At 36.6% G+C, this 17,765-nt stretch overlaps 1 protein-coding gene across 18 annotated transcripts in view; it reads left to right on the top strand.

The window, feature by feature from the left end:
* The window catches only part of LOC139143389 (titin homolog), a 153,710-nt gene that overhangs the window by 72,288 nt on the left and 63,657 nt on the right, over positions 1 to 17,765 (top strand). For all 18 annotated transcript variants that reach the window (XM_070713681.1, XM_070713673.1, XM_070713669.1 and 15 more), the window contains exon 2: positions 12,521 to 12,634. In XM_070713681.1, the coding sequence (XP_070569782.1) occupies positions 12,521 to 12,634 (114 nt within the window). The remainder of the gene's footprint in view (positions 1 to 12,520; positions 12,635 to 17,765) is intronic.

Genomic DNA, 17,765 nt, shown 5'->3' with positions numbered 1-17,765 from the left:
TTGTTGATATTGATGTATTCTTTGTGGTAGACTTTTCTGTAATTGGATATTTTATCCACACCTTAACCTTAATTTGTTAAGACAATAAAAACCTCAATTTGCATATCTTATATTTGCATCATTCTTATGGTCCCCTCAATCAGAACCAAATCCTCCCAAATTTTCAAGCGGAAGGGCACATTCCCCCTTGTGAAAGAAACCACTGCAGGAAAACTTAGTGATAGATTGAGAGCGACTTGACAATTGACAAAAAATCAATAAGTGTAACTGAGATAACATCATTTCAAGTGAAATCAAATGGTCTTAATGTTTTTACCAGCAATCAATATTGGACAACCCTTTTGCTAGTTGCACAGTGTGGTTCAGGATAATTTGTAAATCTCAAATATGGTCAAAGATTTTGTTATTATAGCATCACTGTCTTTTTTGAATAATAATTATTATGTATTTTCCACAAAAGCCAAACAGAAAGTTGATGGAGGTGGATAGAGATCGGTCTCTACACTGAAATTTCCCTCAGCTTTTTCAACTTGTGGGTTTTTTTCCAATGCAATGTGATACCAGCTTAACAACATGAATCAGGTGTGGAGACTATCACTGCCAGAGGCGTACGGGATCTGTGTACCGTGGCCTTCATCAGTGACATTTTCAACTTGTCAGTAACTCCAGGTCTCCAAGCATCCATCTACGGTAATCTGCTGCAGTGGAATAAGCAACAAGCAGAGCATTTGCCCCCCAGTAACTACTCTCCTCGGCTTCTAGACTTACGTAATGTGGCCATGTAAAATGGATCGTTGCTTGTTTGAGACGCCCATGCTATTAGCCTCTCCGTTTCTGAGAAAGAAGTCAAAGTCTAATCGTAATGCTTAGCATTTTTTGCCCCAGTGAATGATAAAGACTTCAGAGGAAAGGATGGCGTTTTCAAATACAGTGTGTGCATGTCTGCATGTATGCATCCATGTTTCTGTCTCCCCTTCTCTCTTGCCAGCCATCAATCTGATTGATAAAATCTGATGTAGAGATAGCTGCATGTTCTTATCCTTATTTGCCTGTTGTATGCAAAGAGTGAAGACTGTAAAGAAGAAGCAAGTCTTTGCTTCAGTTTTGATCAGTTTTGACATCTATCCATCTGTCCATCCACCGATCCATCCATCCTTCCGTCTATCTGTCCGTCCATCCATCTGTCCATCCTTCCATCCTTCTGTCTATCTATCTGTCCATCCATCTTGTCCATCCATATCCATCCATCCATCTGTCCATCAATCCATCTGCCCATCCTTCCATCCATACATCAATCCGTCCATCCATCCTCTATCCATCAATCCATTTATTGACAAATGCCTTTCTGATTTTGAAGTAAAGAACAAGAAGACCAATTATCACATCATCAGAAGCCAGAATACTATGATTTCCCAGGATGCACCTGACTATGGTTGCTTTGTAAAACATGAAATCTTCTTTTTTCTTTATCTTGTAAATATTTTATATCATAAAACCATTAAAACTGGTAGGATTATTTCAGACATGCATTTCATGTACATATGGTTTATTGTCTTTTTATAGTGATGTAGTGCGTGAATGGCAGCCTCAGTAGTACCACTCCTACCCTCAACATCATGATCAGATAGGCATTCAACAAGTTTGGATCAATAAGTATTCCATTTCAAGGAGAACCTTTCTCACAGATGACAGTGCCCCTGTCCTCTTACCATTCCTCATCTTGAGATCTTGATGTGCGTTGTCCTGGCAACCATCCAGTTGCTTGTCTGGCTGTGCGTATTTAACTTTCCTCCTTTGTAACCGTGACGACCTTTCCTGTGAAGGATGAGATGAAGATGCAGCAGTGTGTGTTGTTCTCTTTTCATATCATTGTATCAAGATTAAGAAAAAAAACTAATACAAAATGATGGGCCTCCAGTCTGTACAAAAAAGGAAAAAAAACATAAGAAGACAAGAAACACACTCATATATGATTGATGCTTGCTTATTGTACAGCAGATCATATGATAAAGTTTTGTAGTCCCATGATGTCACTTTTATTCAAATGTTACAAAATCAATCTTGCTTGCCGAGTGAGGTAAGGAAGGGCACCAGTCTTATTGCTGAAACGAAGGCCAATAACCTGTTTAACCATTGTATAATAATGAGAACTAATTATTGTCACTGGTCAAATTCAGATACAAGACTGGAAATTTGGATTTCTTGAGAACTTGGAAATTTAGTAAGCCTGTTAACTTCATCAGTGATGCTCTTTCCTATGCAAATATATCGTTTGGATTAATATTATTTTGGTTGCCAACCAGAACAGTATAGAGAAACATGGTCTGAAAATAGATTCTGATTGACTAACGGTATTTCAAAAGAAAGGGAGTTGTGCCCTATGATAAGCTACTACAGTAAGATTGGACTGTAAAAAAATCTTTCTGTTGGTGTGTTTACCGGTACTGGCTTTTCTTTGGTCCCAGTGATTTCTGTCAAGTTCTATTGATGACTATTTTGCTCATAACATGAATGGCCTGTTCTGAAAATGGAAAACGATATTTGTCACAGCACAACTATGACCTCTTGTGCCATTAATAATACTTTACGGTGCAGGATTTTTCAATATCAGGTCTGTTGGCAATCCTATTTGTCATAACTTTGAAGGTAAAATTTCTTCTGGACTGCAAATTGTCAATAAAAAGTGGCAATTTCAAACCACGGCTAACATCATATTTCACGATGCTTGTGAATTTTTCTGTATTATAAAATGGTTACTCCGCATTAATAGTTTCATGACTGATTTGGCGCATAAGCAGGAGTAGGTTTTCCCCCTGCTCTGTAGCTGGAGATAGATTTTTCCCATGCTGTCAAATAGCATAATTCATTCTCCTTATAAATCTGAGAAAAAAGAACAGCCAAGCAGGATTTTAAGAGGAGTTCAGTTGCATAGAACACACGTCAGCTATCAACCATACTCAGTGAAGTTTCATCATCTGAGTTACTTCTCATCACGCACTGAGAAACAAGTTCAGCATGATAAGGCAGGGGTAGTTTCTTTATAAGCTGTCTCCAGTGCTGCATTCATCTGTGTATTTTTCAAAAATTCATTCCCATGAACTACGAAACGAGATAGTAGTAAACTTGAAGTAGGGCTGAAATGGGTTACAAATATTTCACTGAAAATTTCAGGAGGAAAATCGAATAAGCTGTAGGAATTGAAAACTGACTTGAACATGCAAGTCTTTTAGTTTTATTCCGTGGTTGCCAAGAAACCAGATTCCATTTGATTTTATACATGTATAAAGTTCCTAGAACTGGTTTTACCTTTAACTTTTAGTATTTAAGACCCAGACAACCTAACTGTGGCATTGGCTCAGTACTTTTTCCATGCATAACATATTGCCCGTAATCGTCTTCACACTATAAAATACAACCTTGTGTCCAATTGAAAATGAGTTCTATCGATATTAGGAATTCTTACAATTTTGATGACTTGAGGACAAGCCTATAAAAAAGTATCAAAACAGTAATATATTAACCTGTGTGCCTTATCTGGTGGTGAATTACTATTCAGTGTGGGTCATGGAGTGGATACTGATCAATGGTTTTACATCAGTCTTGCTCAACATACACACCTACGTCAGTCACACCAGCTATGTGTCCTATTCATTAACAAAAATGTCTATGAAAATATTACGGGATATTCATGCAAATTAGGCAAGGCTGTGGTTTTTCGATCATGTCCGTAGAATGTCGTTTACATGCTTGATTGTTTGAAAACTACAGCTGATGGCCAGGCTACTAGCAGCCTACCATTCCAATATCAGTTGAAACTGGAACCTGCCTGTTCCTCCACAAGTCAACTTTCAAACAATATATAACAATATGTTATTTGTATGATATGTATTGATTTACATTATTTGTAATGTTCACATTTTGAGAATGGCCTGTACTGGTACATCCCAAGAAATCTAAAAATAGTTACAGCCACTTTCCTTTCTATAGTTTTTGGATATACAGTTTAGAATTTCAGAAGTGCAGCACGGTATGCCATTTGTAAAACTTTTTTTGCTGCTTGTCAGAATGAAATAATATGGAGGAGACTTCAGTGTGAAGGCACATTCATGCCAATCGAAAAAATGGTCCACCAGGACTCAGCAATTGAAAGTAATGACATCTGTATTATCGATTGTGCTGCTAAAAATATGATGGAAATTGGCAGGCACCTGGTTATAGCGGCTGATTACGTGTGTGGATGGTACTTGACCTGCTGTCTAGAGTTCCCTCAGGGTGTTGCTTCTGGGCTAATGACGCACGTGAGAAAGGTGTACGTACAGCGGATAAAGACAAATTAGAAATGGAATTTGAAAGTTCCCAGTGCTATATTTTGCTGTTTGTCCTAAGCAAGTGCTTTCTTTAGAGCAGAGTGCATGACATGCATGGTAGGGTGTGGTGGTTTTGGCAATAATACAACTCAGTGCGTAAGATGAATTTCTCCTCGGAAGAAAATCATGAGAAGCAGGGGTACATCCTGCATTGATTGATGCGTATCCGACCTGCATCTTCATATGCCAAACTCTAATCCCCCTTTGTTTATGCAGTGTTCGAAATAATCGGTGGCAATGGTGGCATTTGCCACCAAAAACTGTCAATCTGCCACCAAAATTTTTTTCTGGTGGTATTTTTCTGCCACTAAATTTTGGGTCATCATATCATCGATCCTACGGCTGGAATGAAGGAACACTGAATGAACACGCGTTGTCTGACGGCGGAAAAACTCATTAGCAAAAAAACCCAAACTAATTGCGACATTTTGGCATGAATGAAAACATAGCGTGAATCCAAACTTGTGATTGGCTAATCTCCATATCGATGACAGCAGCTTTTGTACACTTGACATGTTGTTGCCCTCTGTGATAGCCGCATATGCAGTCATACGGCACAAGATAAAAGCATGTTGTGACATTTTGAAAACAAAGCCAAACTGCAGCCTGCATGAATTAAATAATAATAAATACTTGCAATTCATTAGCCAGCACAGGGCTCAAAAATTCCTATCGCCCGACGCCCGTGGCTAGTGAATTTTGCGTTCGGGCAAGTAAAATCAATATGCTTCCCGTCCGACGAGCAAGTGCACCAGCGGTTGAATTAACCATGGAGGTAGTAGAGAAGCTCTGGACAATTCAAGCTTGAAAACGTATTTCATTAGGTCTGTGCACGCCTACAATCATTGTAAGTCCTTCAACTCTCAGAAGTTTTTTTTCTGAAAACCCTTGAGAATCCGCCCGACATCGCAAAATGATCGTTCTTGCTGTTGTAAAACACTAAAAGTCGTAAAAATAGAGTTTTGCGACATGTTCTCTCCGACGACACGGAGTGAACTCACTGTTTTGTATGTGTGCCGTAAAGGGTATGCTCTTGACAGTGGTAGCCGTTCTCTTTGTGCAAGTGTATGAGTTGTATGACAGTCGATCGGCTTCACGCGATAGTGTAATTGCACCATGTGCTTGGTAAATGGATGTAAACTTATTCGAAGCCATGGATCTCGGCAATGCTTACTGTTCAACGCAAATCAACACCCAGTTGAAAAAGTACAAGTTCACATCATAGTCGAAACGGGCTCAGTCGACCAAGGAGGCCACATATTGCAGCTACGTATTGCGTGAGTTGCAGACAGTTTCAAATTACGTGACCTTGGTTGTTAGGGATCGGCTCTCACTTAGAGAAAACAAATCTGCACTGAATAGTAACGAAAACGAAACTTGAATCTGCTCTCTTGACGAATACATTTATCAAAATAAAACTTTGAAGGCCTGCTGTGCTCGGTGAGCAAACATGTAAACAGTAAAAGGGTTGCAGATGTACCAGTACATGTGCGTATGCATTGGCAGATAAACACTAGCAGAGCAGTTGTTTGTGATCTCAGCTTGATAATAAAGTGCAGCAGCTAGCCATGCACATTGTAAATCACACAATCTTATTAATCTTATGCAAAGATTTTAATTTGGATTTGGTTGTGGAAAAATTCCAAATTCAAAGATGTTTTCTAGATGGCCAAATCTATAGAAAGGACTAAAGTATTCTCACATTTCTTCTGCGACATTTCAGATTTGGTAATATTCCTTCATTTTAACAAGATATAGTTCATGTTTGAATCTGTTTTTTCACTCTTTGAATTCATTTCATATGGCCAAACTCTTGCTCTCTGTTACAAATTACTGGTACAGTTATTAGAAATTTAGGGCAAGTAATTTTTCCTCTCGGGCAAGTAAAAATGAAATTCACGTGTCCAACGGTTAGTAAGTTTGAAAAAAATTTTTTTGAGGCCTGCAGTATGAGTTGACTTTTTGTGTGTACGTGTGTACCTGTGTACGTGTACGTGTGTATGTGTGTACGTGTACTCACCATATTTTCAAGAATTTATAAATTAGAATGAGTATGTGGCAATGACAAAATGTTGTATTATACCGATCACATGGTGTGTTAAACTGCCACCAGATTTTTCATAATTGCCACCTGATTTTATATCTGGTGGCAAACTTTTGCCACAAGAAATAAAAAAGTATTTCTATCCCTGGTTTATGGTAAGTGATCCCAGCATTCCCCTGACCAGTAAACAGATCTCGCCGCACCAGAAGAGCCAAACCACTTAGTGATAAGTGATGTGTGTGCTGATGGTCTTTAGGAGGCGCCTAGATAATCCTGGAAGAGTCAACCCCCTTCTGGAAAAGTTATTGAAAATCCGGGAAAAATGAAATCATCGCCAATGAATCATGGAAAGTTGATAAAGCTGTTAAGCTATAACCTATGCTGTTGTGCAATTCCAATTACAGTGAAGAAATTTTGACTCGATTACTGCGGACAACCTTGTCCTGGGAAATAGTATTTGAAGCTCAAAGACTGAAAAATCAAGGGGGAAAAATGTACAGTCCTGGAAATTTTTTCAGAGTTCTGCCAAAATTTTGATAAAAAACTGTAGCTAATGAAATGTGACGTCCATTTGGTCCAAAATTATCAAAAAAAATTACAGAAAAATTCATATAAATTGGGAAAATGTTGAATAACAATTTTGGTGGGAAAAAATTACAGCACTCAAAGGGTTTAGCATCAGCTCTATATGTGAAATAATATGTCCTTGAGTGAGAGAGAATGCTATGAGTAAGTGACATGCCAAATAGGCTCAGAGTGCTCACTGATGCCCAATCAAACAATTATATGAGATATCCATTCTTTTGGTATTAAATTGTTTCCATTTGGCCGATTGACTGTTTTGAAATTTCAATAAGGAACGAACAAAGAATGAATCCCAAATATCGGTACTCAGAATTGACCATTGAGATTTACTGGCTTTAATTTGTCTGAAATTAGACACGCCAGGCAGGTGTTATTGTACAGTTCCATCAATGACCACTTAACCCACAATCAAGCTTCTCAACCGAGACATTTTCATTAAGGGGATAAAATCGATTTTACAAGCGTACTGCTGAAAAGACAATAATTAAATTAATTTTTTAGCGTCAAGTGTGTTACATGATTAGAACTGGCTCTTGGAATTTGTCAACTGTTCGAGCCATTGTTCTTTGTTGAAGTTTAGGTTGTTCAAATTTCACAGAATTTAATTTCAGCGCCCTACAATTGTTCAAATATATGAAACCTGATGAGGGGATATTTTTCGTGTGGTTTTATTAGACCCTTTCAAGCTCAAAAATTATTTTATCGGTTTTTTGTACATATTTTGGTGTACTATTCTGAACCAAAGTCAAACTTCAATTCTAGGATTAATTCGACCATGTCAAAGATTACACCCCAATCTGTCTCGTGGTAATTTCTCGTACTCATAAAATTGATCACGATGGGTTTTGTTCCCAAGAAAATCTTCTTTCATAGCATAAATCAGAGCTGGCCTTCTCATTCAGTGAATGCCTGCATCTGGCAATGTTTTCCATACAGTTCAGTCACCCTTTTAACTCAGCTTAGTAAATGCTGTCTCCCTGATGATGAAGCTGTGCTCTGTAACCACAGCAACCGAGTTTTGCCAGTGTTTTGACTCACCCTTTAAATGGTCCATTGATGAAGGTAAAAACCACCCACCGAGAAACAGCATGGATTTTTTTTATGGATAAAAGAGGAAAGAAAAAATATCCCCAATCTGGTGAGAATGATTCAATTGAAGCTACATGTGATGTCATCTGTTTCAATTCTATTCACATCACAGGTCAACCAAATTTTCAAATTCTGATTACTTGTATTTTAAGAAATCAGTGAAAAAAAATATCGTAAAGTTGGCAGCAGTCGTCTCCATCAAAGAGTGGTAATAATTTCTGAAAAGATGTCAAATATGTTGACCAGATGAAGTCATGCCTCGCCTTGGCGGTATGCTCTTTATTTCTTATTCCAATCAACTCTTCATCGAGTTTTGTAATAGTGGAAAAATTAGCAATAGAACTGACAATATTGCGCTGTAGCAAATATGGTCGGACATCACTCCTGTAGAGAAAGGCCCGTTGGCTGAAACTTTTTGTACTGTTTTCAAGATTTTTGTTCTCAAACTAAAATTAGCTCCTAATTGTTCTTACCTAAGAGTGCATATATAGGTATTATGAACTACTAGCTCATACTGCATGTGCAAGTTTAAATTAAAATAATACACAAGTGTCACATAAAAATATGACTATCTCTGTACAAATATAGAAAAAATGATGGACATAGTACATATATAGGGTGGAATCTTCCAACCATTGTTTACAGAAACAACACTGCATCATGCGTTGAACAAGTGGCACCAAATATCCTCCACTGCGACACTGTACTGTTTTTTCTTTGCAATATGACCTTATAGAAAAGTTGTCGCAGATTTTAAAATAAAGCGAAACTGTTGATTTTACTCGCCCACTCAATCAAATTCTGTGTATTAGTGTTACTATCTACTTAGTAACCATGAAGATTATGGACCTCGTATCAAATTAAGTTTGTAACTTGGCAGTGTCAAATCATCTTCTTTGGTACAGTATATCTACAAGTTTTAGGGAACTTGTTAAAGGGATTTTAGAAAGACAGTATTCAACACAAAACTGACACCTGTAGTAAGAATTTTATATATTGTAGTTATTACATAAAACTATAATTTTTGTGAATCCAACCCTATAATATACCCATATATTTAAAAAAGGTGTCAGTACGACTTCGTTTGTGGCCATGACAGTATTATTAATTCATTGCAGATTAATTTAGTATTTCTTCATGATATGTTTGACATTGTGCTGTGGTTAAACTGATTTTATGTTAGGTCATGCAATTGGACAGCAGCCTGTTTTCTATCCCCTGTCAGTGTGTTGCAGTGGTTGTGATGCAATTACTATTTTAAACTGATTCGATCATAATTTCTCATAGAGGTGGTGATGTTGAGGTGATTGTCACCTAGCAACCGCCCCACATTCATGTACAGAAATTCACAGGAATGGGTATATTTGGAATTTGCAAATCATATCTGACAAGTCAGATACTAGTACAGATGGCACTGCTGTATGTACCAGTGAGTAAACTCACCGAAACTAGTAAGCCCAATGATATGAGGAAAATGATTGCATAAACTTTGTGGTCATGCAGTATAGTTTGTAAAATGTGACCAGCATCTGCTTGCAAAAGAGTATTTCTGTACTTTCAGAACATACATGATGATGAGGAAATGGTGATGTCATTGTCAGCTTTCTGCATGAAATCATGAATTCCTCGTACGATCATAAGTTTGTAAAAGGGGATCGCAATTAATCCCTTGAATTCTTCTTCAACCACTCTATTAAGAATGACGGGCAACATCTAAAAATGCCTGCGGAAAGGTTAATAGCCTCGGTAAACAAGTCATTAAGTGCGTCTTGCTGTATAGCGTCAGACTGGCGAGAAATGGAACAAATTGATTGTCATCAATTTCTGTGCCGTACTTCACACAGAAATTGATTGTCATCAATTTCTGTGTAGTACTGCACACAAAAAATCATTACCAGTAGGCTTGTCATCATCATCCACGTATTATCACTTCTAGGATTTAATATTGAATACGAGAATTTTGAAAGCAGCGATACATTGCCGGGTATTTTTTACAATCAGGAGTTGTAGAATTTGTATGAAAACCGTGTAGGCTACTATACATTAAAGACCAGACTCTAAAACATATTTACATTGGCTGTTGTAAAAGCAGAGCAGCTAAGAACAGCCATTAAAGAGCTCGTTTGAAATAAAACTGGGCATGGTTTTTCTGAAAATAATTATCCCACTGAGGGAGAGCGTCTGGTGCTGGGTTGTGGTAATTGCTCAATGACCACAGATGAAAGGATAAGCCAAACGTAGGTTATCTGAGAAATTTCAACTCACCCCTCCTTAGATTTTATACCAACCTGCCGCATCCGGCATAAAACTGAGCTATCAGGATAATTGTTTTGCCGGCAGGATTATTCGTGTCATTGACTTCTGTTTTTTCCCCCTTGTCTGTCATATAATGAACGGTACTACAATGACCCTGACTGTTTAAGGACTTAACAGTGGTTAACAAGCATGACAGGGCAAGCGATATAAAATGTTAACTATACTTTTAAGTACTACAAACTCTGTTAAATGTAGCATTCGTAGTTTGATATGTGTGTGGGGCTGAAAACGGTAAATATCAACTATCGTAATTTTGGAATTGTACAACAATATGTCCAACAACATTGCTTGAAAAATACCATACTTTCAATGAAGGATTAACATCCAATGGTCTATTAACACTTATAAATCCATAGTTCAAAAAACTATTGTCAAATGGAGTGTTAATTACTGTAATCAGTAATCATATCTAAATCATATTTAAATCATATTTAAATGAAAGGTCATCATCCTTTGCGTGCACTTCTGTTCAAATTTCTGACTTATTCAAAGCTAATGTAAAAATATTCATATTTCACACAAAAATTTAAACACCCAATTGGGAATATTTCAGGCAAAAAAATTTCAAATTCTATAAGTTTCAATGGTGTGGGTACTAGCAACTCTGTAATTTCCGATCCTATTCAGTGAAGGAGACACATTGTTTCGATGCAGAACTCCTACCTTGGTTTAGTTAGACAGCAAGTAGCACTGAAATCCGTTGGGAGTCAATTTATTCTTGAAAGTGAGTGTTTTGTGTCATATATGTGTTTCCAGAAAGTGCTATCAGAAGGAGATTTGACTTCTCTGTCATATCCCTGTCAGTATCAGGAAATAGAGCTCGTAGTGTCTGGAAGGAGGAAAGTATCACATTGGTAAAGTGCTTTACAGCGATGCATGTTGCCGGTGATGTGTGACTTCCCCGTCAAGAGATCCCTTCTTACTGGTGATGTTTCCAGTAATAGAAACACGATTATTGTGTAAAAGTGTGAGAAGAGTGGAATTGCGTGTTATTCTACCTCAGGTCTGCTTGAAATGACGATATGATAACACTTGGGTAGTCCTAATCTTACAAGTTATAACATTTGATATTGGGAAGTTTCCTCAAACTGTGCTAAACATGGCACATCAAAATCTTCTCTCTGTGTCAGATGGTAGTTTCAACTTCAATAGAGATTGAGATTGGTCACACACAGCCCAAAGATAATATTCAAGAATGATTTTACAGTAATGAGAACCTAGGGACGTGATCGGAACTTTACACATAGTTCCTACATTCTGTACGAGGGCACTGTAATAAAAAATTGATTGCTCTTATCATCATTCTATATAGTCCACTTGGCTGACTTCAAAGTAGCAGAGTTCAGTAAAATTTTTACGTTTAATATTATTGAAGAATCACTTTTTCTTCTATTTAACTATTCCTGAGAAGAAGTTTAATACTATGACCTATTTGAAGATAGTGGGAAATGACCTGTGAGGGAGATATGACTTATGTCAAAGCTTTACATCAACAGTCTGGTTTCAATATGATCAATGAGTGAATGGAGTATAATATGAAAACAAAACTTTTTAGCCAGCAAAATGTAAGGTTCCAACTTTATTTCATCTTTCAAGTTAGGTCTTTTATGTATAACTAAACATCATTGAAGACATGAATTTCTTTGTTAACTACCCAAACTTCAGTTTATCACAACAGTGAAGGTAGACGTAACAGTTAGTCAAATTCATAGGTTTCCATTTTAAGAAAAATAAGCTAGTCATACAGACAGTAGCAGTTACATTATCGGGTATTGCCGTGTTTTGATGGGTCTCCCTATTTGAAGTATTGTCAAACATGCTGTATTAAAATTGTGTACACTGAATCTACAGTCATGTGGTTCAGTGTGCATTTTGATGGTTTATATAAATCCCAATTAGACTTGCCATGTTACAATATGCGTTTCAGACAAACTGAATTGCTCAGTATAGTTACACACTTGTGCCATGCTAAAACAAGTGGAAGAGACCTTTCATAAAAACAAAGCAGATGATGCAATCGCCCATTGAGGGCGCTCATCACCCTATGCCTTCCCTGTCTGCATGTTTTAAATGATACCGTATGAAGCGTCTAAATTGTATATTTTCCTATTGATTACAGGAGGCTGAAGAGTTAGCATATCTAGGTTTCAAAGAAGAGATTCCTGGACTTCCTGAAGAAGATTTTGACAACAATGAAAACAGAAAAGTCCAGTTTAGTCTTAAGCCCATTTCGGTAAGTGGTGTTGACACACATTATGAAACTTGTCCCCTTGAACTTTCTTTATTTTAGTTTAAATGCAGGATCTGTAATTCAAATGAAATAGGAGAAAGGAAATGAAATTAGTTAAATTTGCTTTTTGTGGAATCAGAAAATTTTATAGAGAAGAGAGAGTTTTAGTCTCTGTCAGTAGTGATCAGCCTACTGTTGATGGTGATATGAAACATTTTTGCGGAAAACGAAGAACGTTTCATAATTCAGCACCCCCTGTTTTGGTAAAACCCTGGGTCCAGCTGTCCTTGTCAGTAATGAGCATGCAAAAATTTTCACAAACCTCCCATGAAGCTTGTTTGTGGTGGTAGCGGAAAATTGCTTCAAGGACTGAGTGAAGTTTGCTGTCACGAGTGGCGCCATCTAGTGGTGATTTTTGAAATTATTAATTTTCCCTCTGGCTAGATTGGTTCTTCAGTCAGAGGTTATGTAGTTGTGATCTGGATTTATTGATATTCTTTTTGAAAGTCCAATCAACTAGAAAGATAATGATGATGGAAAGAGAATCTCCAAATTCATCATCTAATGATTTTCACAACCTTGAAATATTTGCAGTCACAAGAACCATCTTTGTACAAGTCAATCCATATCGGACAGCAAGGGAGATGATAACCCTCCAGAGGGGGAAACTTGAGTGCATTTCTGCCCCAGGGGGCAATGATACTCAATTGTGATGAAGTCAATATTAGATTTATTCCTGTTTTGAGTCACTGGAGTTATGCTACGCAGCTTAATTCTTAATTAATACTTGAGTAGTAGCCCTGTTTTATTTGGCGTGGCATTTCAGAGAAATATGAATCAAAGTTTCATTAACAGCCTCTGTGAATGTAATCATGTTAGCCGCTGGGTCATTTCAGCTTCATGGTTGCCAAGCGATTGAGAAGGGGACTCAAAGCTTGATTAGTGAGAACTACTGATGTCTATTCCAGTAGTTCTGTCCCGTTTGTAAAATACAGTTCGTTGTTTTACACGTTAAGTCTCATCAAAATACCCAGAAATGAAGTTATCAGTGTACTCGTGTCATCCAATGTAAATATTGACTTTTGAACTTTCGTGTAGACTAGAATTCATTTCTAAAAAGTGGTATTGTATATTGTATACAATCTCTTATATTTGCAAATAGTCGTATTTTGTGCTTCAACATACCAACATATTTGTTTCATCGATCAACATTGACAAAAATACGATCATATGTTTAAAGCAGCCATTGTCTCTATGTTTGATTTAAAGTTTCAAAATGCAAAGTACATAAGTTCTGCACAGCCAGAGTGAGTGGGCTGTTGCTATTAACTGTATGACTCCATCAAACATTAATTCCCAATTAATTCTCTGGCTGGTTTTTATCACAACTGGAAGTTGTGATATAGTGGTAGTTTCACCGGTGAAAGATGTCGTCCATTTCCGTAAACGACAAAAAGTCAAAAACCGCTGAACAGTCTACGTTGATATTTGGTACAGATATTCAGACTGGTTTCAAGGTTCCAATTCGGAAAAATGGAGCCAAACGGAGTGGCGGTTAGATAGTTTTGCGAAATTTCTAACCCCCCTTTTTAACTAATTGATTTTAGGGGTCTTTCATATATGTAGTTTTGGAATGTACACCAATCCTGCATTGTGGACTGTTTTATGAGTTGTGAAACAGAAATGAGGGTTTGATGAATGTTAGAAATATGCAGGATGGCTGATTCAGAGTATCAGAGATTTCATGAACTTTTGGTGATAAAATTGATAAAAAACAACATATTTAATGTTTTAGATTTCTCACTTTTGTTAAGACCCTTAACATTTATTACCCGACTTGATGACATAACTAGCTGCTGGACCTGTTTACTGGCGCATTGATTTAAAGACAAAGATAGTTTTATTTTGTGATAAGAACGTGTGATTTCGTAAAACATAGTCTATTAGCCTGGAAATGTGATTGTTGCGAATATTGTTTACCCCACTGACAACAGTGTGGTTTGAAAATGGCCGGAATGGGCTATTACGGAACTTCTTTTTGTGTGTGCATGTGGATCAAAAACGTGTATGGTGTGATCAACCCGTTCAGTGAGAGAACAAAGGACTCTTGGCTTTGATATCGAAATCAAGAACAGAAGACACTACCGTAGGTCAAGACAAAGGTATGGTATAAATTATCATTATTTATATTGGAAAGAAGCTTGGTGACATTTTGTTCGTGTATTGTGCGATAGAGAAGAGTGTGGGCATGATTGTTGTTATATATATGACGTCACGATAGGATGAGAGCGATAGGTGAGGTTGTGGTCGTGAATAGTTTTAAGTTTATTTGCATAAATCACAGAGGGACCGTGTGTAAATGTTGCGTTGAGTGTAACCATTCTCTCAAAGGGCTGTTTTCAGTGAAATGCTGCATGCTGAAGTCTCCTTCTGCAGGCCGCCTCATCAAAATGATATTGATACTATGCAAGAGAAACTTATCACTTTGAGTTGCGGCTTGATAGGGACCGTGGGTGACGTGTAGACAACGTATACACTTTAATTACAAATGGCAAAATATTGACGTCTTTGCATACTATATGTTTTTTCTTCTCATGAAATCATGTCACGATGCCTCCCCAACAGAAAACTATAGCTATAATAAAATGTTGTAAGGTGTTGAAACAATTTACCCTCCTTCCTACAAAGTTGCAATGTATTGAAACACTTTACTCTCCTTTCTACAAAGTTACAAATTCCCTGGTACGTGAAGCAAACATTGTTGCTGTTCGATACTGTGCTACAATACATCATGGGAATACACTGACTGAGGCTGGGCTTGGCTTTGCCTCTAGTCCCGCGTACCGGTCGTCTTTTAGTCCAAGTTTTACCTACCTTGCTTTTATCAAAATTTGGCCTGCAATTAGTCAGTTTGATAGTAAAAACCATTATTTCAAAGGAAACTTTCACAAACAGAGTCATGATACAAGGAAAAAGGAGAAAAACTTGAGGTTTTCTGAAAGGTCAAATCTGGGTCATCTTATGTGACCCTTAAGTACGCAATTATGGTTCAAAAGAAACCACCTAGGGAGGTCCAATAGGTACAATCTTATGGTAATAGTATAATTTCTTGGTGCTTTCCAACTAAATGGCATTTAGCTTGACTGACAGTTTTAAATTAAATTTTATTAACAGTTATGGCAAAGGGAAATTGTCAACAGTAGTTGCAGTAAGCATATCCATTTCAAATCTTTTTTTAGAGCTGCAATTTTTGCATGGTTACTTAACATCAAAGCAACAATTCAAAAGTAAAACAATTAAAATTATCCATTTGGACTATTTCAAACTGCTTTAACTTTTGCAAGAAATGATGTGATTCTGAATGATTTTAATATTTCAGCAGATTCCTCCATTTTAATGATGTAATAGTGAACATCACCAGACATTTCTTGATCATATCAAAATATCAAATGAAAATGTTCCTGGGCTACAATGTTATCATTATCATTAAAACTATTATTACTCTTAAAAACATTTGAATTGAACAATATCATTGTGTCTTGTTTTAAAGGATTTTGCCTAACCCTTTTTGTCTCAAGAAAAATACTTATGCTGAAGATGTTATTGAGCCTGCTTGATCACAACTATGACACAACACCACAATACTTGTATCTACCGGTACACTGCCACTATGCTACCGAATGCTTTCTTCTGCAAGGAAAATTTGTATTTGTGTGGCTAACAAAATTTGACTTCATGACTTAAAGACTGCATAAATGTGGCACATAATTTGAGGAGCTTGTAGTGTATATGTATGATAAGTTGTCATACTGTGAACACTGACTGAATGCTGCAGAAGTATTCTGTATCTGTGGTAATATATTCATATTGCTACCAGTAATAATTCATATTGCTACCAGATTTTTAGAATTGCCACCTAATTATTTCTTGTGGCAAAAGTTTACCACCAGAAATGAAATATTTCTATCCCTTTAATGTCATAAAAACACAGATAATTAATGTAATAAAAACTAAACAAATATTTCTAAAAACTATGTAAAAACTATCATGAACAACATACGAAACATTGTGATCCGTAAAATTAGGAACTCCTGAATGCCGAGAAAGCTGTTGCTACACTTGAGATCATAAAGTGTTTGAAAAATTTTTGAATTTGAAAGGAATATTCATCATTGTGGTTTAACTTTTCATTTGATAAGTGTAAATGTCAAGCACTTTAATGGTCATGTTTTGCTGATATATATTTCTTTAGATGTTTTTTCCATAATTTTTCACTGTTTGTACATTTATAGATGTAATGTCTATTTAATGATTACAAGTATAATTGTAAACTTTCATTGTTGAATGCTTATTGATTATTATAAACTGAATAATTTTTTTCTTGTCTCTGTACAGGATAGTGCTCAAGCTACAAAGTTTGCTACATCAAAAGACCATGAATGGACCTTGTGCAATGAAACCAATGAAAATACAAGTAACATTGTGGCTCAACATACTACTCATGATATGACAAATAAAAGTACAGTCAAGAAAAGCAAACATAGTAACCTGTATCATGTAAATCAAAGTAACCTATGTCATAATTTAAATGTAACCAAAGAAAGTACACTTGAAAGTGACACCTGTAACAACCAACAAAGTAATAGTACCAACAAACATGTAACTGATGTAACCAACAAGGGTGAACAAAGTAACTTGTACCATGTTAACCAACAAAGTAATTTGTGTCCAGATAAAAATGGAGACAATAGAAGTACATATGTTAGCAGTATTAAATAATAATAACAGCAAAGTGTAGTTGATAGCAGCAACAAACATTTTAAACTATATTAAATTCTGGTACGTGGTAGTACACATCAAGGAAGTACACAATTTAGTATTGGATCCAGAGGCAAACAGTGCACATGCAATGCATTAATTTCCCTTTGTATGTCATTACAGAGGCACCTTATGACAAGAGCAGATTTAGATAAAATTCTGCACCCGGGAGATGAACTATATATTTCCATCATTACAGATTTAAAACTGAATGATAAATTTGTTAATGACCTGCTCATGTTCGATGACCTACCACACACTGTCTTCATAAATCCATGGCATTATGGCATCAAAAGGGGTCAAATATATACCTTTG

Source organism: Ptychodera flava, chromosome 11, assembly GCF_041260155.1.
Source record: "Ptychodera flava strain L36383 chromosome 11, AS_Pfla_20210202, whole genome shotgun sequence".
Lineage (NCBI taxonomy): Eukaryota > Metazoa > Hemichordata > Enteropneusta > Ptychoderidae > Ptychodera > Ptychodera flava.
The sequence above is the reverse complement of the archived record's forward strand: the minus strand, read 5'-3'. Positions and strand labels throughout refer to the sequence as shown.